This window comes from Molossus molossus, unplaced genomic scaffold, assembly GCF_014108415.1.
Source record: "Molossus molossus isolate mMolMol1 unplaced genomic scaffold, mMolMol1.p scaffold_m16_p_21, whole genome shotgun sequence".
Lineage (NCBI taxonomy): Eukaryota > Metazoa > Chordata > Mammalia > Chiroptera > Molossidae > Molossus > Molossus molossus.
The window spans coordinates 48,621,286-48,644,054 of record NW_023425357.1 but is presented as its reverse complement, the minus strand read 5'-3'; the positions used below and the strand labels follow the sequence as shown (position 1 = coordinate 48,644,054).

At 51.3% G+C, this 22,769-nt stretch overlaps 1 protein-coding gene across 1 annotated transcript in view; it reads left to right on the top strand.

Annotated features, from left to right (window-relative positions):
• The first annotated feature begins 2,525 nt into the window (after positions 1–2,525).
• Positions 2,526–22,769, top strand: part of LONP2 (lon peptidase 2, peroxisomal) — a 61,851-nt gene continuing 41,607 nt past the window's right edge. Inside the window, exons 1-7 of the mRNA XM_036275125.1 lie at positions 2,526–2,758; positions 11,527–11,761; positions 13,880–14,011; positions 15,403–15,525; positions 18,579–18,742; positions 21,377–21,471; positions 22,387–22,645. Coding sequence (XP_036131018.1) covers positions 2,526–2,758; positions 11,527–11,761; positions 13,880–14,011; positions 15,403–15,525; positions 18,579–18,742; positions 21,377–21,471; positions 22,387–22,645 — 1,241 coding nt within the window. The remainder of the gene's footprint in view (positions 2,759–11,526; positions 11,762–13,879; positions 14,012–15,402; positions 15,526–18,578; positions 18,743–21,376; positions 21,472–22,386; positions 22,646–22,769) is intronic.

Sequence of the window (22,769 nt, the reverse complement as noted above, 5' to 3'; positions counted from 1 at the left end):
TCCACTCTACCTAAAAAAATCAATGGAAAAATACCCTCAGGTGAGGATTAACAACAACAGAAAATATTGGGAGCCTCAACATATGAACCCCTTCCCCCTTCCTCCCCCCACGCCCTTGGAGAGGCCTTGAGGAAACGGTAAGCCCTTGTGGTCCTGGGCCATGCATATTTATCTCTGCACCACCCCCAGCATCTATCAAAGGGCAGGGAGCACACATACAGAGAAATGACCCAGCTTGCTGATTATATCCATCATCTTCAGCTACCCTTTAACTTCCCAGTCTAGGGGACATCCTCGGCCGCGGTTGTCCTTCACGTGTCATGTCCAGCCCAGCAGCATATCCTGCTGCAGCTACGTTCAAACATAGCTCAACTCCACAGCTTCTGGTCTGCGTCCCCATCACCTCTTTCCAGGGCAACGGCAACCACCGCCTCACTGATCCTTGCTTTTTATTTTAAACCCTTGCATTCCATTCTTCACAGAGCAGCCAAAACGATCTTTTGAAAACACAAGCCAGGCAAGGTTATTCTGCAACTTGAAACCTCCAATGCCTTGCATCAGGCTTAGTGTAAGACCCCCAACTCCTTACCAGGGCCTTCTAACCCTCTACAATCTGACCCCACTGAATCTCTCATCTCCTGGCTGCCTCTGAGCTCAGCAAATTCCAGGAGCAGGTTCAAACACCCTCAGTGCATTCCAGCCTCACATTCTTTGTAATTGTTGCTTCTTTCTGCCCCTGCCCCTGACCTTTGCCTTGCTGCCTCCTCAGAGTGCGAGGCTCCGTTCAAATGCAAGGCCTTCTCTGACCATCTGAAGGACGTACTGCTGTCCACAATTACCTTCCTTGCATATGGTTTTCCCTCCACTAGAATGGCAAGCTTCATAAAAGCAGGAACCTTGTCTGTCTTGTTCATTGATGTATTCCCCAGCATCTAAAATAATATCTAGAACGTAGTAGGTATTCAGTAGAGATCTGTTTAGCGAATGAATGATAGAAGGTGGGATTACATCAGAGAAAGAGCTTTACGTGGGTGTGTCTCCCACGGTACCTGGTACACCTGCCACGTACTCTGTCTTGTCTGTTGCACACACAGAGGCATACAATTCTATCTGCCCTGTGTCAGACTCAGACATGGGTGGGGCTGTCCCCCTAGCCAAGAGATGCTTGAGGGTAGGACCTTGCTTTATGTCACCAAGGATGATTGCCCTGGGAGCATTGCTGAGCTTCAGATTTGAGGGAATTTTCTCCTCTGTCATCCACAGTCAAACCCCAGGCAAAGGCCAGAGTGAAGGAAACAAATCTGAGATAATTCAAGCAATGTAACACATGATATGATCGGGTGATAACCTTGCAACATATATCCACGAGTCCATATTAACAGAAAGAAACAACTGAACAAGTGAATAAATGAGGGAGATGAGCACAGCAGAATTCCAATGAATAAATGTAGACTTAACTCGCTACAAAGTATCTATGGCTTGCAGAGAGAAAGACAGTCACTTACAGAAGAGACACCTGGCAGACAGCCCCTTCCAGTAATTAAAATAAAACCACCATAAATAAGATACCTCACCATTGTGTATGACTGAGAAGGCCACATCACTTCTGGGGTCTTCCTGCCAAAAATACGTATGATTGATCTAATTAGGAGAAAACCCAAATTGAGGAATATTGTATAAAATAACAGACCGAAACACTAAAAGTATCAATCTTTTAAAAGAAAAGGATGATTGCCCGGCCAGTGTGGCTCAGGGGTTGAGCGTCAACCCTGCACCAAGAGGTTGCTGGTTCTATTCCCGGTCAGGGCACATGCCCAGGTTGTCCGCCTGATTCCCAGTGGGGGGCGTGCAGGAGGCAGCCAGTTGATGTTCTCTCTCATTGGTCTCTCTCTCTCCCCCTCTCCCTTCCTCTTTCTAAAATCAATAAAGAAAAATATTTTTAAAAAAGAAAGAAAAGGATGATTGAGGAGACATCACGACTAAATGAAAAGTGGAATCCTGGACCAGAAAAAAGGGACATTAGCGAGAAAACTTGCAAAATTTAAGTCAGCTCTACAGGTTAGACAAACAGTAACGCCAATGTTACCATTGAACTTTGATTTTGTAAGATGATTAAAGGGGACGCTGACAAAGGTGTAAGGGACCTCTCTACTATATTCTTGCAACGCATTTGCACAGCTAAACTCAATTCGAATTAAAAATTAAAAACATCCCTTCTGAACACAGCAGGAGGGGGACACTGTGTGAGGGAGTCCCACGAAAAAGTTGAGGAGCAGGCAGGCCCAGAGAGGCGAGTCCCACGGGGTTTGTGCTCCTCTTTTCGCGTAATTACGGCGGCCGTCTCCCGGCGCGGCTCCGCCCGCGGGCAGCGCGAAGCGGCGGCGTTTGAGCCTCGGGGCGGACCGTAGCGCGGGGCCGGAAGTGCCGGCGAGCCGGCGGCTCTGAGCTCCGCGGACGGCGGCGCAGGTCGTGCAGGGTTGTGTGCGCGGCGCGACTGAGGTCCCCGGGCCCGAGCGGCCGCCGCCATGTCGTCGGTGAGCCCCATCCAGATCCCCAGCCGCCTGCCGCTGCTGCTCACGCACGAGGGCGTGCTGCTGCCCGGCTCCACCATGCGCACCAGCGTGGACTCGGCCCGCAACCTGCAGCTGGTGCGCAGCCGCCTGCTCAAGGGCACGTCGCTGCAGAGCACCATCCTGGGCGTCATCCCCAACACGCCCGACCCGGCCAGCGACGCGCAGGACCTGCCGCCGCTGCACAGGTAGCCGGGCCGGGGGACGTGGGGTGACCCTCCTGGCGCGGGACGTGGGGTGACCGCTGTCCCTCGACACCGGCCAGGGACGCTCTCGAAGCAGTGGGCCGCCACCAGGAGCCGTCCGTGCGCACGGTGTCGCCCGGACACCTGCCCGCCCCGGGCCTTAACTTCCCAGCCGCTCCTTTCCCTGCCGCCCTGCCCTTCCTTCCGTCCCTCGTGACCTCTGCCCAGTGACCCTCGCCGCTCCGCACGACCTCGCCTCTCCCTGCCCCGTCCTGCACCGCTCACGCCGTCCGTTAACTTCGGGGTGCCCTCCTGCCACCGCCCCGCCGCCGCGTCCCCGCACCCGCGGCTCCGCGCTCCTGCTCCAAGGCCCTTCCCGCGCACAGGTGCCCGTGTCTGCTGCGCTGGGACTTTGCTGCTTCTCCTCTCTGCTCCTTAACGTGGCTCAGGCCTGTGCTGGCCACGAGGTCGCCCCCCTGGCCCTGATGGCGGGACTTCGGGAGAGACTTAACCTGTGCCTCTCGTCTGTGCCACTTGTCTGTGACTTGGGAACTGACAGCGCCCGTCCCCTGGGTATGCTATGAAGAAGTGAAATAACGCGTGCGGGGCACGCTTGATGGGCAGGTGCGCCGCGCAGACTGGCCACTGGTCCAGAGTGAGGTCCTGGAGTGACCAGTAGCCCCCTTTACCGGGGACTCGCCGGGTGTTGGCACTGGAAGTCCTGGGTCCCAGACAGATCCCTCACCCGCAATGTGTCATAAGTGTGCAGTACTCACTGGACTTTGAAAGCTTAGTATGAAAAACCTTCTCTTGATTACTAAATGACTATTTGTTACCATAGATGAAATGTTGGAATGGTACTATTTTGGCTCTTTGTGGTTAAATAAAACATTAGCATTTTACCTGTTTCTTTGGACTTTACGGTGTTAGTACTAAGATTAGGTGTGTGGCTGGTGTTGTATTTCTGTTGGACTGTGCTGGTATGTGGCTCCCTCTCCGGAAAGATGGTTACTACCTCCAGACTCACCTCCCAGACCCCTCCCTCCTGCCCTTAACTCCTCCGGAGATGTCTTCAGCTTGGAGCCCCTTGTTCACCTGCAGGTCCTCTCTTAAAACTGGAGGTTCCTGATGCAGTGGATTTCGGGAGGGTTAGGAAAGCCTATTTTTATCCAAAACCTCATGTATACACATTTTTTAAAGGAGATACCATAGCTTTCTTCAAATTCTCAAAGGAAACTCTCCCCTCCCCTCCCGAATCAGAACAAACAAGCCCTAACAGCTCCTTTTCAGTCCACATTGTGAAAGCCTTCCTTTCCCAACATCTGGCTCCCTTCTGACCCGCTTTGGTTATTGTACCAGTGGGACTGTATACTTTTCAAGTTTCAGTAAACTCTGACACATTGTACTGCGTTCTGGTTCCCCTGCATGCGACCCCACTCCTTAAGGCTCTGTTTACTTCTCTTACAGTTTTTCGCTTTCTGTGCCCGGGCACTTAGTTGCCTGTTGAGTCAAGAGTGACCACGATTAGACTTTCTGGTTTCTTTCTGTTGTGCATATGCATGGTGATCGGCCATGGGCACACTGTGAGTTGCAGAAATAGATTAAGTCAGCCCTGGCCAGGTGGCTCAGTTGGTTGAAGCGTCGTCCCATACACCAAGGGGTTGCAGGTTTGATCCTCAGTTGGGGAACATGGCGGGGGTGGGGGGACGGACAGGGGAGGCAGCTGATCAATGTTTCTCTCTCTGTCTTCCTTCCTGTCTCTCTAAAATAAATTTTTTTAAATACCTTTGGGTGAGGTTTTTTTTTTTTTTTTTTATTCCTCACCCAAGGACATTTTTCCATTTTTGTTCGGATAGAATAAGAGGGAGAGAGAGGAAGTGAGAGAGAGAGAGAGAGAGAAACATCGACGTGAAAGGGACACATCGAGTGGCTGCCTCCCGCACAACCCCAACCAGGGCCAGGGACAAACTGCAACCGAGGTACGTGCCCTTGGCAGGAACCTAACCCCAGGCTCTGTGGACCGCGGGCCAACGGTCTAACCGCTGAGCCACATCAGCCAGGGCTGGGTGAGGATTTTTTTAAGAAGTAGATTTAGTCATATTATTTTAGGTTTAAGTGACCATTTATTGGTATTATTCTGGCCAGATTTTGGAGGGTTTTTAAGTTATTTTATGTAAATTTCTCTGGAATAACAATAACTGAATTCTAATCTTTCCTGCCCAGAAGCAGTCACTAATATTCAGATAGTACGTAATCTGATCCTTGACGTTCAGGTTGTTGCCTTTGTTTTACACGAATAGAATAGCCATGTTAAAATGTAATCGTTCAAGTTAGAAAACATACATTGAACAGAAACAAAGGAGAAAATGAACACATGGGACTACATCAAACTCAAAAGCTTCTGCACAGCAAAAGATACAATCATCAAAATGGAAAGGCATCCCACTGTATGGGAGAGCATAATTGCCAATGATATGTCAGATAAGGGGTTAATTTCCAATATATATAGTGTGCTCATACAACTTCACAAAAGGAAGACAAAGCACCCAATTAAAAAATGACCTGAGGACCTAAAGAGACACCTCTCCAAACAGGACATACAATGGCTAAGAGACATATGAAGAAATGCTCCACATCACCAATCATCAGAGAGATGCAAATTCAAACAACTATGAGGTATCACCTCACACCTGTCAGAATGGCCGCCATCAACAAATCATCAAACAACAAATTTTGGCGAGGGTGTGGAGAAAAGGGGACTCTAGTGCACCGCTGTGGGAATGCAGACTGGTGCAGCCACTATGGAAAACACTATGGTGTTACCTCCAAAAATTAAAAATTGAACTGCCATTTGACCCTAGTGATCCCCAGTGATTCTAGGAATATACCCTAAGAAGCTTGAAACACCAATCGGAAAGACTATATGTACCCCATGTTCGTAGCAGCATTATTTATAATAGTTAAGATCTGGAAACCCCAAATGTCCATCAGTAGACAAATGGATAAAAAAGCGGTGGTACATATACACAATGGAGTACTATGCAGCTGTAAGAAAGAAAGATCTCTTATCCTTTGAGACGACATGGAGAGACCTGGAGAGTATTATCCTAAGCGAAACAAGCCAAGCAGAGAAAGACAAATATCACATGATCTCACTTATTTGTGGAATATAATGAACATAATAGTCTGAGGAACAGGGTAGTCCCAGAGACGTGTAAGTGGGGTACAGACTGACAATCCCCTGAAGAGAGGGTGGTGGGGGAGAGATAAACCACAGAACTTATGTGCATGTGTGCATGAACAATGGACATGGACAACAAAGGTGGGGACAGGGTGGGGAGGGAGGGGAAGGGGAGAATTGGTGGGGGAACAGGGAGAAACATCTGTAACAAAAATAAATAAATTAAAAAAAAAAAAAGGCCCTGGCTGGTTTGGCTCAGTGGTTAGAGCGTCGGCCTGCGGTCCGGAGAGACCCAGGTTCGGTTCCCGCTAAGGGCACGTACCTCGGTTGCAGTTTGTCCCCAGCCCTGGTTGGGTCGTGTGGGTGGCAGCCACTCGATGTGTCACTTTCACGTCGATGTTTCTGTCTCTCTCCCTCTCACTCTATCTGAACAAAATATCGAAAAATGTCCTCGGGTGAGAATAAAAAATAAAAATAAAAAAAATCAATGTTTAAAAAAAAAAGGAAAATGTACATTGAAAATCCTCCTTAGAATTCCAGCGTTATAAGGACCCACCAAGCCATCTAGTTTTCCTGAAAGTGCTGTTTGCTCCCTGAAAAGTCTCTGGAAAGACTCCACTTCATCCCCTAGTATTAGGTTCCATTGCCTTTTTCTCTAAGGTGACCTTGAAACACTCTACTTTAAAAAATAAAAACTTTCAAGTTAGTAGCACAGAGATGTTGAGTTACGCATAACGTTTTTCTCTCCTTCGCCAGTTACCTGCTTTTCCAAAGAGTGTGGTCTCCAGAGGGAAGGCGAGGGGTGCTCTCTGCTCCTGCCGGTTCCTGTACACAGCCAGGCGCACTGCAGTCACTTTGACCCGGGATCCCTGCCGCAGCCGGGAGCAGGGCCAGTTGACTTCCTGAACCACCTCCTCTGCCGTTTTGAACATTGGCCCTTTTCTGCATATTAGTGCGCAAGCATGCCTGACGCTTGTGGGTTCTCCCCGGCCCCCGTGCCACCACAGGACACCCTGCTTAACTGGACTGTGTGTTCTGTGGCTCCTGAGCCCTCTCCTCTCTCAATGAAAATGTGAACGTTCAGCGCCGTCCGTATACCGTCCTTGCCTGCCCTTCGTGTGCAGCCTTCTTGCAGCCGCACACTTGTCGGGGACGAGGCTCCGTTCCTCTGCGCTGGCTTCTCAGCCCCTCTTCATGGTGTGGCTGCTGCTTCACCTCCGAGGCCCCAAGTTAGTTTCATTGGCATTTGTGAAAAAAACGGATGCTTTATGTATGGCAGGTGCAGTTCTGGAACCTGGATCAACTCCTGTCTCTATCCGTTAGAAGGGGGCTCCAGCGAACACACGGTAATAAGAAAGGAAGCAGCCTCATTGCTGACAGACCATTTCAGTCGTCTGGATAGAAGGTGGAACCAGCACCCACACTCCTTTAGGGCAGAGCCTCGTCCAGAGCAAGGCCCCGTCTTCAGTCTGAAGGCCGAGAGAGGAGGCTGGGAGGAAGGTTGGAGGCCGACCGAGGCAGGTTCCCAGGGTGAGGGAGAAGCCGTCGTGAAAGTGCCGGTGAGGCAGCAAGCCATTCAGAAGAGTTAGCTGAGGGAATTAATAAAGGTGCTACTGTGAACAGCAGATGTTCGGGTAGACAGAACTGCCTCTCTTGGAGGGAGATGCCAACTCAGTCTCATCATCAGAGAGACATCAGTGCCCGGCGTCAGCGCTTCCAGCGACAGCCCGACTCTCTAATGCCGTTGGTGACTTTAGGTTGAAGCCAGTGCTCATCTGCCATTGCAGAAATCCCAGGGCCCTTACGCTAAATCCGCTCTGCCTGTGCTCTGGATGGAGCACGAAGACGGGCCGGCCGGGCACCTGCTCACAGCATGGCGCACTGGAGAGGTGAAGCGCTGTGGAGACCGGTGAGTTCTTCCGAGTGTCACTGCTCATTGACGGTGCACCTCTCCACCCACGAGTCCTAGCAGATGGGCAGGATCGTGCCTGCTGGCACAGCATCGGTTCTGCAGCCCATGGGGCAAGGGGTGATTTCGACTTTTAAGTCTTGTTACTTAGAAAAACATTTTGTAGGTAGTGATTCCTGATGGATCTGGGCAGAATACACTGAAAACCTCTGGGTTCACCACCACCACTAAACAGTCCTGTTTAATGGGAAGAGGTCAAATGTCAACATGCAGAGGAATTTGGGAGAAGCTGGTTTGCACCCTCGTGGATGGCCTCGAGGGGTGCAGGACTCGGTGGAGGAGTGACTGGAGATGGGGTGAAGCGGCAGGAGCGCGAGGACGGGAGTGGAGCCGAGGATGGGCCTGAACAGCCGCAGCCTCATGGCAGGATGTGAATGGAGGAGGAGCTGCTTCTGCGGACGAGCAAAGAGAGTGGTTTCTTCAGATGGAATCCACTCCCGGTGAGATGCTGTGAAGACTGTCGAAACGGCAGCACAGGACTTGGAACATTGCAACACTGAGCCGACGGAGCAGCGGCAGGGTCTGGGAGAGGGTTGGCTCCAGTTCTAAAAGCTCTGCAGCCAAGACGCTGTCGGGCAGCATCGCATGCTGCAGCGGAGCCGTCCACGGGACGGACCTCGCTGTCTTATTCTCAGAAACTGCCCGCCAGTCAGCCGTCAGCAGCCACACCCTGGTCGGTCAGCACCGTCAACATCGAGGCAACACTCCTACCAGCAAAAGGGTCACAACTCACCGGAGGCTCCGGCGGCGGCCAGCATTGCTGGCAGTGGTGTGTGTCCTCATCGGAGCGCTGCGTTGCTCTTTCCCTGTGATGCTGCTGAAGGGCGGGCGGAGTGTGCACACCCTCCCGCGTGCGCTGGGGCTGAAGAACTGTGTGCTTCTCTTCCCTGACACTCGCCTCTCGCAGTGGTCTGGGTCCCGGCCCGCGGGTCTCCGAGGTGTGCTGTGTAAGACCCGCAGCCCAGACCGCAGCACCCGTCTAAGACATGAACGCACGTGCTTCTTCCGCGCAGAGCTTGTCCCTCAAGGTGTCTTTCGCCGGCGTTTCTAGCCGTCCGCCACGTCCCAAATCATGTTTTTCTTTAAAAGGGCTACATTCGAGTCAACTGCAAGTGATTTAAAGGAAGGACCACTGAGGCACTGAGAAACCTCAGTGACCTGTGTCTTTGGGGGGAGCGGCCACGCGTGCTCTCTTCAGGTTGGCCCGTCTCCCCGCTCAGTCAGCAAACCCACTGTCTGCTTTGCGAGAAGACGCGTTTTCAGTCTCTCCTGTCATCACGGTGAAGCCCAAATAAGTAAACCTATCTCCTGATCTGGAGTTTGGGATGTAGCTCCTTTTTCTCTGTGGTTTCTGTCTGTCCACCCCTCAGCCAGGCATCCGGTTTCACGCTCCCGCCGTCCCCAGCGGACAGTGGGGAACTCCTGCCTGCGGGTGGAAGCGAACTGAGTCCCCTCCGTCTGACTCAGCACTGCTGCCTGCGGGCAGCCCGCGCTGGTTCTCCGGGCCTGGAGCCGAGCCTGCTGTGGGCTGGGCGTGGGGGACCGCAGCCTGCTGTGGGCTGGGCGCGGGGAACCGCAGCCTGCTGTGGGCTGGGCGCGGGGAACCGCAGCCTGCTGTGGGCTGGGCGTGGGGGACCGCAGCCTGCTGTGGGCTGGGCATGGGGAACCGCAGCCTGCTGTGGGCTGGGCGTGGGGAACCGCAGCCTGCTGTGGGCTGGGCGCGGGGAACCGCAGCCTGCTGTGGGCTGGGCGTGGGGGACCGCAGCCTGCTGTGGGCTGGGCATGGGGGACCGCAGCCTGCTGTGGGCTGGGCGTGGGGAACCGCAGCCTGCTGTGGGCTGGGCGCGGGGAACCGCAGCCTGCTGTGGGCTGGGCGTGGGGGACCGCAGCCTGCTGTGGGCTGGGCACGGGGAACCGCAGCCTGCTGTGGGCTGGGCGCGGGGAACCGCAGCCTGCTGTGGGCTGGGCGCCGGGGAACCGCAGCCTGCTGTGGGCTGGGCGTGGGGAACCGCAGCCTGCTGTGGGCTGGGCGTGGGGAACCGCAGCCTGCTGTGGGCTGGGCACAGGGAACCGCAGCCTGCTGTGGGCTGGGCGCGGGGAACCGCAGCCTGCTGTGGGCTGGGCATGGGGAACCGCAGCCTGCTGTGGGCTGGGCGCGGGGAACCGCAGCCTGCTGTGGGCTGGGCGCGGGGGACCGCAGCCTGCTGTGGGCTGGGCGCGGGGGACCGCAGCCTGCTGTGGGCTGGGCGCGGGGGACCGCAGCCTGCTGTGGGCTGGGCGCGGGGGAAGCAGCCGCGGCCCCAGTGACTCCGTGCCAGGTCGTGGCTGCATCGTGTGTGTTCAAAGTGTGACTTTTTTCTCTCAACCAAATCGTCTTCCAGGTTTTTGGGTTTAAGTTACTGTGTAAATCGATTTTTATCCCCTGCACATGTGAGAGGGTGGAACGGTGGTAAGGAGAGATTGCAGTTGAAAATAAACTGAGTGGCCCTGCCGGTGTGGCTCAGCGGTTAGAGCTCGGCCCGTGCACTGGAGACTCCCCGGTTCGGCTCCCGCTAAGGGAACCTACCTTGATTGTAGTTTGTCCCCGGCCCTGGTTGGGGTCATGTGGGTGGCAACCACTCGATGTGTCTCTCTCACGTCGATGTTTCTCTCTCTCTTCCTCCATCTCTCTCTCCCGCTCTATCTGCAGATAAATGCAAAAATGTCCTCAGGTGAGAGTAAAAAATAAAATAAACGGAGTGGCAGAGGGCAGCCGGGTCACAGCGTCCACTGAACACACAGCGTGAGCAGTGGTCAGGACTGACCGCACGTGGCAGCAGACGCTCACCCTGGGGCCCGGGCGGTTTGTGGCGCCGTGTGCGCGAGGGGCAAGGGCTCGTTCGCGGGCACGTCCCCTTTCGTTCCGTCCTGGAAGTCCCCCTTCCCTGTGTCTCCTGGTGCTGACCTTTCCGCTCAGCGTAGGTCGCCCGTTTGGACGAGGCCTCGTCGCTGTGAAGGAAGTTTGCGTGCGGCCTGGCCCGCAGTGTGTGTTGTGATAAGGAAGGAGCTAAGACTTAAGTGAGGGACAACTTTCCGACTAGTATTAGGTGAAAAGACTCGGTCTTTACCTGGTGCTCCTCGGTCCGTGGCAGCTGTAGCCTCTGCCATCCCCCATGTTCAGAGACTGTCCAGGGCCTGTGTCAGTCCCCAGACCGATGTCCCGTGCTGAGGCGGGCATGTGGAAGTTTCACAGACAGGCGAGAAAAGTCCTGGCACAGCTGGCACTGCAACCGACTTCTCAGACTGGTTCACGTCTTGCTGTTTCTCCGTGAATCCGCTTAAAATGCTGTTTGCTCCGGGACAAGACGGCCTCCTGCCTAGTAGGGAAAATGAGCTCAAGCTATGTAATCGTCAACTACCTTTATGTTTTTATGCTTAAATAATCCAAATGTGTAGGAATTCCTGCCTAACTCTTAAGAGGGTGCTAGTGGGAGTGCGGCCCCCTGCTCCCCGTAGCCGGGACTTCACAGAGCGGCGCGGTCTTCGTCTCTGCGTGAACCTCTCGGGAGGCAGCAGTGTTTGAGGCGAACTCCGGGTTTGCAGGTTGCAGGTGTGTAACAGGGATGTGGGTGTGTGTTTCAGGATCGGGACGGCTGCCCTGGCCGTGCAGGTCGTGGGCAGCAACTGGCCGAAGCCCCACTACACTCTGCTGATCACCGGCCTGTGCCGCTTCCAGATCGTGCAGGTGCTGAAAGAGAAGCCGTATCCTGTCGCTGAAGTGGAGCAGCTGGACCGGCTGGAGGAGCTCCCCAGCACCTGCGAGGCCAGGGAGGGGCTGGGGGAGCTGTCCGAGCAGTTCTACAAGTACGCGGTGCAGGTGAGCGGCCTCGTTCCTCCGGAAACTCTCTGGTCCTGTGCTGCTTGAGACACCGTGACTTTGTTGGGTGGTGAAGTTTTAGAGCAGTCTATTTTTTTTTTCTTTTAATAATTTTTGAGAGAAAGGAAGAGAGAGAGAGAGAGAGATGGAAGCATCGATGAGAGAACATCGATTGGCCGCCTCCTGCATGCCCCCCACTGGGGATCGGGCCCATAACCTGGGCATGTGCCCTGACCGGGAATTGAACCGGTGAACTTTGGTGCAGGGTCGACGCTCAACCACTGAGCCGCACTGGCCGGGCAGGGCAGCCTATGTTTAAATCAGTGGTTCTCAACCTGTGGGTCATGACCCTTTTGGGGGTCGAACCACCCTTTCACAGGGGTTGCCTAAGACATAACAGTAGCAAAATTACAGTTATGAAGTAGCAACGAAAATAATTTTCTGGTTGGGGGTCCCCACAACATGAGGAACTGTATTAAAGGGTCGCAGCATTAGGAAGGTTGAGAACCACTGGTTTAAATGATTTAATAATATATCATAATGTGTTCATTTCAATTTGCTTGTCTCTCGGATTGTACCTAAATCATTCTAGGAGGACATATTGACCAACCTTTTCTAAAATTTTTCCAAAAAGTATTTCTGGAATTTTCCTTATAACTTTCGGTGAATCCAAACCAGATAGTTACTAAGTGTGAATAATTTAAAAAATTAAAATACTGCTGTTGTCACTAGACTATCCAGGCACCAAACTCTGTAAGGCACGTTGGCTCAGAAGAAGGCCGCACTGTGCCTGCGCGCAACGCGGAGGGAGGGCCGCGGGGGCGGCTCTGGCGGGGCTGGTGGTGAGCCTTCATCTCAGAGCAGCGTCCAGCGCGGCGGGGAGCAGCGGGGGCCGGGACCGTGGCCGCTCGCTCCATGGCTCACAGCGAGGTCTTTGTCAGCAGCCCCAGCGACGGTCACAGCTCCGGAAAGCTGCCTTGAACTCAACCCCAGGATGTCCCCTGGAAGGTGTTTTATAACCATCACTCATGGTCAGCACTCAGATTCTAAGGAATGTCCTACTGAAAAGCAATATTTCAGCTGTTGATTTGTTAACATAACAGCATCAGCTGTGCTAAATTTCCAGAATCAGATCATCACGCTGTGATTAGGTAAAGGCCTTGTTCTTAAGAACAAGGTTATGATGCTCGCAACTCGTCCCAGAATGTTCACCAGAGTGCTCAGCAGTGAATGCTCAGCAGTGAATGCGTCTGAGTGTGTGAAGAAAGATAAGCAAACATGGCAAGATGTGAACAATTGTTGAATTTAGGGGAAGAATATATAGTTTATTGAATGATTTCAACTTTTCAATACATTTTAATGTTTTTCTAAATAAAATCCCAGATTTATAAAGCCTTTTTATGAACCAATACTATCCACTTTTGAACCTTTTTTTTATCCTCACCCGAGAACATTTTTCCATTTTTTTGTTCAGATAGAGTGGGAAGGAGAGAGAAGAAGAGAGAGAGAGAGAGAGAGAGAAACATCAACGTGAAAGGGACACATCGAGTGGCTGCCACCCGCATGACCAATCAGGGCTGGGGACAAACTGCAACTGAGGTACGCGCCCTTAGTGGGAACCGAACCTGGGTCTCTCTGGACTGCAGGCCGACGCTTTAACCACTGAGCCAAACCGGCCAGGGTGAGCCATTTTTGCTTTTCATTCTGATTGACATTTTGAAAGTACCTCTCTTTTCCTCTGAGGCCTGTAAAATTCCTGGACGATAATAATCAGCAATCTTTCAAAAACATAGACTCAGAGGCCCAACTGTGAAACCTGACGTTTGTTGTTAATCTTCACCCGAGGATGTTTTTTCCATTGCTTTTAAGAGAGAGTAGACGGGAGGGAGGGAGAAACATTGATGTGAGTGAGACACATTAATTAGTTGCTTCCCACACCTGCCCCAACCAGGGCCAGGGATCGAACCTGCAACCCAGGCACATGCCCTTGACTGGGACTCGAACCCGAGACCCTTTGATCCTCAAGCCAGCGCTCTAACCGCTGAACCACACCGGCCAGGGTGGCCATCTGACTATGAAACTCGGAATAGTGCCAGGTGTCTCTCTCTTCCGCTCTAGTTGGTTGAAATGCTGGACATGTCTGTCCCTGCCGTTGCGAAGCTGAGACGTCTGTTAGACAGTCTTCCGAGGGAGGCTCTCCCGGACATTCTGACTTCGATTATCCGCACAAGCAACAAAGAAAAGCTGCAGGTACAGTGTGCCCTCTCAGGTGCAGAGTCGCCTTGTCACTTGTCATTTGGATCTAGATAGCGAGTAGGCTTGAACCTTCAGGTTAGAGATACTGGAGACACACAGAAGTAGTTACATTGACTTTGAAAGCGATGGCTTTTATTCGCATTATTAATACTAGTAGTTTGTCAATTTATGGAAAAAGTCAAAGCAGAGAGTAATAATGAAGGTAGATATTTAATTGAACTTAAATATGTCAGTATACTTTGTCTCACTATGGGTGGCACATGGGGGGCTGTGACCTTTCCCTTGGGTGTGGGTCTGCTTTGATAGAATTCTCGGTGTTTCTTACATAAACCACACTTGTGGTGCATTATCTATAATTTTAAGTTTCCTGTTTCTTTAAACTGAAATGACTTTTATTTTTTATTTTTTTATCCTCACCCGAGGACCTTTTTCCATTTTTTGTTCAGATAGAGCAGGAGGGAGAGAGGAAGAGAGAGAGAGAAACATCCACGTGAAAGGGACACATGGAGTGGCTGCCTCCTGCACGACCCAACCAGAGCTGGGGACCAACTGCAACCGCGGTACATGCCCCCAGTGGGAACCGAACCCAGGTCTCTCTGGACCGCAGGCCAACACTCTAACCGCTGAGCCAAACCGGCCAGGGCTAAACTGAAATGACTTTTTTTTTATTATTATTTTTTTTTTCCATTTTTTTTTTTGTTCAAGTAGAGTGGGAGGGAGAGAGAGGAACAGAGAGAGAGAGAAACATCGATGTGAAAGGGACACATCGAGTGGCTGCCACCCGCACAACTGACCAGAGCCGGGGACAAACTGCAACCGAGGTACATGCCCTTAGCGGGAACCGAACCCGGGTCTCTCAGGACCGCAGGCCGACGCTCTAACCGCTGAGCCAAACCGGCCAGGGCTGAAATGACTTTTAAAGACACTTGAAAAATAATCCAAGTACAAAATCTTAGATTTACATGTTTTTTCTCCTAAACCATAAAAGTTATCTTGCAAACATATTCTTATAGCATTTTTAAGCAATCTGCTTCATTGAATTTTCCTAGAACATTTTTTTTTTTTTTTGGTACGTGTCCCTGGCGGAAACCGAACCCAGGACTCTCTGGTCTGCGGGCCAACCCTCTAGCCACTGAGCCAAACCGGCTGGGGCATGGCTTCATTTTTAAATGAAAACTCAAGGTGCTTTTTTGGTTTTTTTTAGGGTTCTGGTATTTATGTCAAACAACCTTGCTGAGTTAATATAGTTAGCGTGGTTGTGTTGGCCTCATGTAGCTGTGACTGCTGATAGGATCTGATTTACGTCGAGTCTCTGCCTGCCTTGATTTTGGAGCATGATTTCTCAGCGCGCGAGTCTGGTGATGGACTCACTGCTGCGTCCTTAGATTCTAGATGCTGTGAGCCTGGAGGACCGGTTCAAGATGACCATCCCGCTGCTCGTCAGACAGATCGAGGGCCTGAAGCTGCTCCAGAAAACCAGGAAGCACAAGCAGGACGAGGACAAGCGGGTAACTGTCCCTTCAGTCCGTTTCTTCAGGTGCCCAGCTGTTCCTGTGTGATACGAGACTCGGTTTGTGTGTGTGTGCTCGTTAAGAAAAATTGGGGGAATCAAAGAACGAACAAAGAAGATAAAGTTCATTGTCTCTCACTGCTCAAGTTACTGATAAAAATTTCCAATTTCATGTGTTTCCCTCTAGTCCTTTTTCATGCCTGAATCTTTTTTTTTCCCCTAAGCATGTGAACGTTTTCTCATTTTCTGTTTTTGTTTTGGTAATCATCAAAAGGGGCGATCTACCAAGCCACTGTCTTTTGCCAAACATTGTGTGTTTTTTCCAGTGTTGTCTGTATTTTAAACATTAGCAGATACCTGCTGTCAGTGTCTGAGGAGAGCTGTATTTTACGGGATGTGATGCTAAGAACAGACTGAAGCACTGCATCCATATGTTGTGCCTTCACTTGGTGGACTTTTTTGTTTTAACTGGTAAAAGCTTTGCTTTTCGTTCGGTCAGACTGTCAGTCTTCGCGGACTTGTAAGCTTAGAGCCTCCGTCCTCCCTGTGATTTGCCTGCAGTTGATGTTTAAAAGGTGCTTGCTCAGCTGTGTGAGCCACATGCACCGAACTGGCCCTGTGGTGGGGTGAAGACAGCAGTTGCATTTTCCTCCAAAGAGCCCTTTGTTTGACTCAATACCAGGATCACTGCCCATTGATTTGTGATATCTTCATTATCATACTTACACTTCCACGGAGGGTGGGGTCTGGCTGAAGTCTGCCTTGAGCTGTTGATTTCACCACTGTTATGTGTGGGCAGAGTTAAGACCAGGAAAACATACAGGATGTGGACACAGTGAAAGAAAAGAGATCTCTGTAGACCGCAGGCCAACCCTCTAACCACTGAGCCAAACCGGCCAGGGCGAAAAAAGATCTCTAAAGGCCGGGAGATGAGGTGGGAGGTGGAGAGTAGTGTTGCGGGGGGTGGTCACAGGGGGAGGGAAGCCTCCCTCCCTGGTGGGATGGGAGGAGAGCAGTTGGAAGGCTGAGAGGAGGACAAGATGGAGTGCCCCCTGGTGTGCGTCCCGGGACAGATCTGAGCACCCCTTACCTCAGTCTTCATCTTGTGCCCAAAGACAAGCCAGGGCCTTGCTCTCAGTGAATGGCACCATTGCTTACAAAGAAACTGCCCCTTGCCCTGGCTGCTGGGCTCAGTGGTTAGAGCGCAGGCCCTCGCACCCAAGGGGCTCAGGTTTGAGCCCTGGTCAAGGGCATGTACCTGGGTTGCAGGTTTCATCCTAGGCCTGGTCAGGGCGAGTTCGAGAGGCAGCCAATTGGTGTGTCTCTCTCATGTCAATATTTGTCTCTCTCTCTTTCCCCTCCTGCCCTCCCTGATACTCTCTAAAAATCGATGGAAAAAAATAATAAAAGTAAATTAAAAAAAAGAAATTGCTCCAGAAAAATATGAAACAGTTGACAGATATTTGCCACTAGAGGAAACAGGGTGGGTAGTATTTGGAGTTAGCCCAGACTGAGCCCCCTGCCGGTTCCCCAAGGCTGGAAGGCACTCCTAGCAGCCAGGGAGAACTGCATAAAACGTGCTTTTGTCTCCAGTAAAATCACTGATGTGCTTTATTTTTAATCTCAGTTTTTTTAAAAAATTTTCATTTTCAGTTTTTCATACTTTAAAATATTTTATTAATTTTATCTGCTGATGACTTATGTAAGAATAAAAGTATATATCTTTAAAATATTTGTTTTTATAAGATTGCATTTTTCTTTTCTGCTTTGTGTTTTCTTTTAAATATTAATTATCCCTGCCTCCTAATTAAAAACATTATTTTTTTGCCCTGGTCGGTTAGAGTGTCGGCCCGCAGACCAAAGAGTCTAAGGTTAGATTCCCGGTAAAGGGCACATACCTTAGGTTCAGTCCCCCCCCCGTATCTGAAAATAGATGGAAAAATATCCTTGGGTGAAGATTTTAAAAAACAACAAAAAAACCACACACACATTTTAAAAATGTATTGATTGATTTTTAGAGAGGGAGAGAGAGACAGTGATTTGTTGTTCCACTTACTCATGTCTCACGGGTGACTCTGTCTGCGCCCTGACTGAGGCAGATCCGCAGCCTGGGAGCATAGGGACTGTGCTCTACCCAGCTGAGCTACCTGGCCAGGGCTGCTGCTTGGTGTGCTCTACCCAGCTGAGCTACCTGGCCAGGGCTGCTGCTTGGTGTGCTCTACCCACCTGAGCTACCTGGCCAGGGCTGCTGCTTGGTGTTTTTAACGTTTTTTTCTTTACTTGGATGTGTTAAATGGGTAATTCCATAGGTTAAAAAAATAACTTCTGAGGCTAAATTAAATACCAGTATGTCATTCTGCTCCAGTAATGGCTGGAGCATAATTATTACATTAATGAGTGAGAATTTTAAAAGAGCACACAGCTAGTTTTAAAATGTGGTAGTTTAAAATACGGCTATTGGATTTCAAAGAACAGTCCAGCACGAAGGAGACCGAAGCCGCAGTAGGAGGGCAGAGGATGCAGAACCGGCAGGAATCGCCGGGCTGAAGCCAGTGCTGGGGAGCAGGGCTGGCAGGGAGGGGCCCTGTGTGCAGCTGCCTGGGGGCGCAGAGACAGAGGACGCTGCAAGGAGGAAGGCCGTTCTGGCCAACAGAACAGGGCCGCGGTGGGCGGGTTAAAGGTTAGGAACGCTGTGACGTGGGAGGGGAATGGGGTTCTTCGGCTGTGCAGTGGGGGTAGTAATGTGCACCCAGAAAATGGTGGCCGCAGCAGGAGCTCACAGAAAGGTGGTTCCTACATGTTTTCATTGTTTCCAGCAGTCAGTTTCCTGGTTTTTTCTCACCTGTAAGCAGATACCAGTCCTGACCACCTGGTCTGGGTCGGCTTCGTGAATTCTGCTGCCTTCCTGCGAGCTTGCGCCCTTCGCCCCCCCTGGGTCAGGCTCTCGCCATGCAGAGCGTTCACTCGGCGCCAGGTCTAACCTGTGTGCCGCTGGGAACTTCGCGCCCTGTGTGCCGACCTTGGGTTTTACTCTTCCTCTCGCTCCTGTAGGTGATAGCGATTCGCCCTATTAGGAGGATCACCCACATCCCAGGCACCCTAGAGGATGAGGATGAGGAGGAAGATAACGATGACATTGTCATGCTGGAGAAGAAGATACGAACTTCTAGTATGCCAGAGCAGGCCCACAAAGTCTGCCTCAAGGAGATCAAAAGGTAAACAGTGGAAGCTCTCCCTGGGTAGTGTTTACATGTTCCTTGTTCATTATAAAGGTGTTGCCCATGGCAACAGATCTGCTACTTTGCATCAACCTTGAAGCTGAGTCGTTTACTTTATGTGCTCTGATCTTTCTCCTCTTCACGCAGTCACAGACTCTTCTTCCCTCTTCTTCCGTCTTGTCTTTGCACTGCACACTCAGCTTGCCTGACTTTCCAGATTCGCAGGCTGTCACGTGATCTGCAGTGCTTATTCCTCTTCATTCCTTATGCAGAATCTGACTCTTAAAGCATCCCTAATACTCCTCAGTTCACACCACTTTCCCTGATGTTTTTCTGAAATGTCTGCAGTGTGCTGTCTGGTGTGATCGCTGCTGTTGGTCGTCTCAAAGAGTGGACCGTCCTTTGTTCGGACATAATGTTTGTTCACTTACTGTGTTCTGCACACATCAGTGTTTTCTTCAGGTTACAAAGTTTAGAGGTCAGGAAATGTTAGTTCCTCTTTGTACAAGGTGCAGTACAGGAAGATCTTGATGACAGTATGTGGGTTGATTACATTTTCTGGATAATCTCAGAGTTAAATAGAAAACCTGTTCTTTCTTTGCAAACTTGTGACATTATAGCTATATATATTTTATGTTGTTAGTAAATTATAACGAACCTAAAGATTTGACTTTCTGAGGTTCACAGTTAACATTAGTAGGTATAATTGAGGGACATTTCATGTTGACTCTGACATTAGTTAATAAATGTAGACCATGCGTGGTGTACCAAAACGTTACATACTGGATATGTTATGGGAGTTGCATTTTTAAATTAAATATCTCATGTTAACTTGCTTTTGTGGACCGACTTCAACTGTGATGTGAAAGCTGTATAATTAGCGTGTAAGGCATGGTGAGGCGCTCACGTCCTCCTGTGGGTGGACTGTGGGCGGGGGGCTCGAGACCGGGAGGCGCTCACGTCCTCCTGTGGGTGGACTGTGGGCGGGGGGCTCGAGACTGGAGGCGCTCACCTCCTCCTGTGGGTGGACTGTGGGCGGGGGGCTCGAGACCGGGAGGCGCTCACATCCTCCTGTGGGTGGACTGTGGGCGGGGGGCTCGAGACCGGGAGGCGCTCACATCCTCCTGTGGGTGGACTGTGGGCGGGGGGCTCGAGACCGGAGGCGCTCACGTCCTCCTGTGGGTGGACTGTGGGCGGGGGGCTCGAGACCGGGAGGCGCTCACATCCTCCTGTGGATGGACTGTGGACGGGGGCTCGAGACCGGGAGGCGCTCCCACTGCTCAGGCCCCTCAAGGACAGGCTGAGTCAGGTCCCCGCCCGACCTCCACTCGCAGGCACCTCTAGCTTTGTAAGTACATTCTGTTTTGTGACTGCCTTCAAAACAAAACAAGTGATTTCTTATTTTAAAAATAATTTTTATTAATTTATTTTTGTTACAGATGTTTATTCTTTTTTCCCCATGGACACCCTCCTCCCCACCCCACCCGTCCCCAGCTTTGTTGTCCATGTCCATTGGTTCTGCGCACATGCACATAAGTTCTGTGGTTTATCCCCACCCCCTCTTCTGAGATGTGTCAGTCTGCCCCCTACTTCTGTGTTTTTGGGTCTATTTTGTTCATCAGTTTTAGTTCATTATATTCCACAAATAAGTGAGATCATGTGATATTTGTCTTTCTCTGCTTGGCTTGTTTTACTTAGCATAATACTCTCCAGGTTCCTCCATGTCATCTCAAAGGATAAGAGATCTTTCTTACAGCTGCATAGTACTCCATTGTGTACATGTACCACAGCTTTCTTATCCATTCGTCTACTGATGGACACTTGGCTGTTTCCAGATCTTAGCTATTGTAAATAGTGCTGCTCTGAACATGGGGGTACATATATTCTTTCCAATTGGTGTTTCAGGCTTCTTAGGGTATATTCCTAGAAGTGGGATCACTGGGTCAAATGGCAGTTCAATTTTTAATTTTTGGAGGTAACACCATAGTGTTTTCCATAGTGGCTGCACCAGTCTGCATTCCCACCAGCAGTGTACTAGAGTCCCCTTTTCTCCACACCCTCGCCAACACTTGTTGTTTGATGATTTGTTGATGGCGGCCATTCTGACAGGTGTGAGGTGATACCTCATTGTTGTTTTAATTTGCATCTCTCTGTTGATTAGTGATGTTGAGCTTTTTTTTTTATATGTCTCTTGGCTATTTGTATGTCCTGTTTGGAGAGGTGTCTCTTTAGGTCCTCAGGTCATTTTTTAATTGGGTTCTTTGTCTTCCTTTTGTTGAGTTGTATGAGTACTCTGTATGTTTAGGAAATTAACCCCTTAACTGATGTATCATTGGCAATGATGTTCTCCCATACAGTGGGATCCCTTTCCCTTTTGATGGCTGTTTCTTTTGCTGTGCAGAAGCTTTTGAGTTTGATGTAGTCCCATGTGCTCATTTTTCCTTTGTTTCTCTGGCCTTAGTTGTTGTAATTAGTGATTTCTTAACTAGATTTAAAAAAAAAACTTTTTCAGATTTGTTGAAGCAAATATGTATGATATGTCTGACCAAGAAATGGAAATAAACTTGATTTTCCTGTGTTTATGGAAATCTTTATTCTTGAACATGTTTGCTGTGTATTCTATTCCCACAGACTCAAAAAAATGCCTCAGTCGATGCCAGAGTACGCGCTGACCAGGACGTACCTGGAGCTCATGGTGGAGCTGCCCTGGAGCAAGAGCACCACGGGTGAGCTGGGCGGCCTCTGAGCTCCGGCTTCCCGGGCCCCAGGGTGGTCCTGCTGCGCAGAGACTGAGGGGTCTCCCTCTCCGGGGAGTGAGCAGAGGCTATGGGAGGGAGCGAGCACGCCCCAGGGTGGTCCTGCTGCGCAGAGACTGAGGGGTCTCCCTCTCCGGGGAGTGAGCAGAGGTGATGGGAGGGAGCGAGCACGCCCCAGGGTGGTCCTGCTGCGCAGAGACTGAGGGGTCTCCCTCTCCGGGGAGTGAGCAGAGGTGATGGGAGGGAGCGAGCACGCCCCAGGGTGGTCCTGCTGCGCAGAGACTGAGGGGTCTCCCTGGCTCTGGGGAGTGAGCAGAGGTGATGGGAGGGAGCGAGCACGCCCCAGGGGTGGTCCTGCTGCGCAGAGACTGAGGGGTCTCCCTCTCCGGGGAGTGAGCAGAGGTGATGGGAGGGAGCGAGCACGCCCCAGGGGTGGTCCTGCTGCGCAGAGACTGAGGGGTCTCCCTCTCCGGGGAGTGAGCAGAGGTGATGGGAGGGAGCGAGCGCACCCCAGGGGTGGTCCTGTTGCGCAGAGACTGAGGGGTCTCCCTCTCCGGGGAGTGAGCAGAGGTGATGGAGGGAGAGAGCACCCCGACCCTGGCCCATGTGTGGGCGCCTTGTCCCCAAAGTGTCTGGAGAGCATTCCAGGCGACGGCAGGAGTGTTGACTCAGCGTTTGTGCCGTGCCTGCTGTTTCTGTAGACACTAAATCTTCTTCAGCAACACAGAACACACGTTCCAGCCTCCCAAAGACTCAGTTAGAAGGATCCGAGTCTGTTCTTCTCACATATTTTTTCTAAAAAGTATTCGGACTCTTGCCAGCCTTGGAAGGAGGTTTTCCACTTGAAAATCAGTGTGCTCAGGTGTTTCTGTGGTTATTCGACAGACCGTCTGGACATCCGCGCGGCCCGGGTCCTCCTGGACAACGACCACTATGCCATGGAGAAGCTGAAGAGGAGGGTGCTGGAGTACCTGGCTGTCAGGCAGCTGAAGAGCAACCTGAAGGGCCCCATCCTCTGCTTTGTCGGCCCCCCCGGAGTCGGGAAAACAAGCGTGGGGAGATCCGTGGCCAAGACCCTCGGCCGGGAGTTCCACAGGATCGCGCTCGGAGGGGTGTGCGACCAGTCTGACATCCGAGGGCACAGGTAGGCATCTTCTCTGTCGCACCGTTACTCTCCTTCCTCGTCAGTCGACTCGAACCCCCAGAGTCGAAGCCCGATGCCGCCTTCCTCTGTTGGGTGCTGGGTGGAGGGCTGTGGAGCCTCCGGG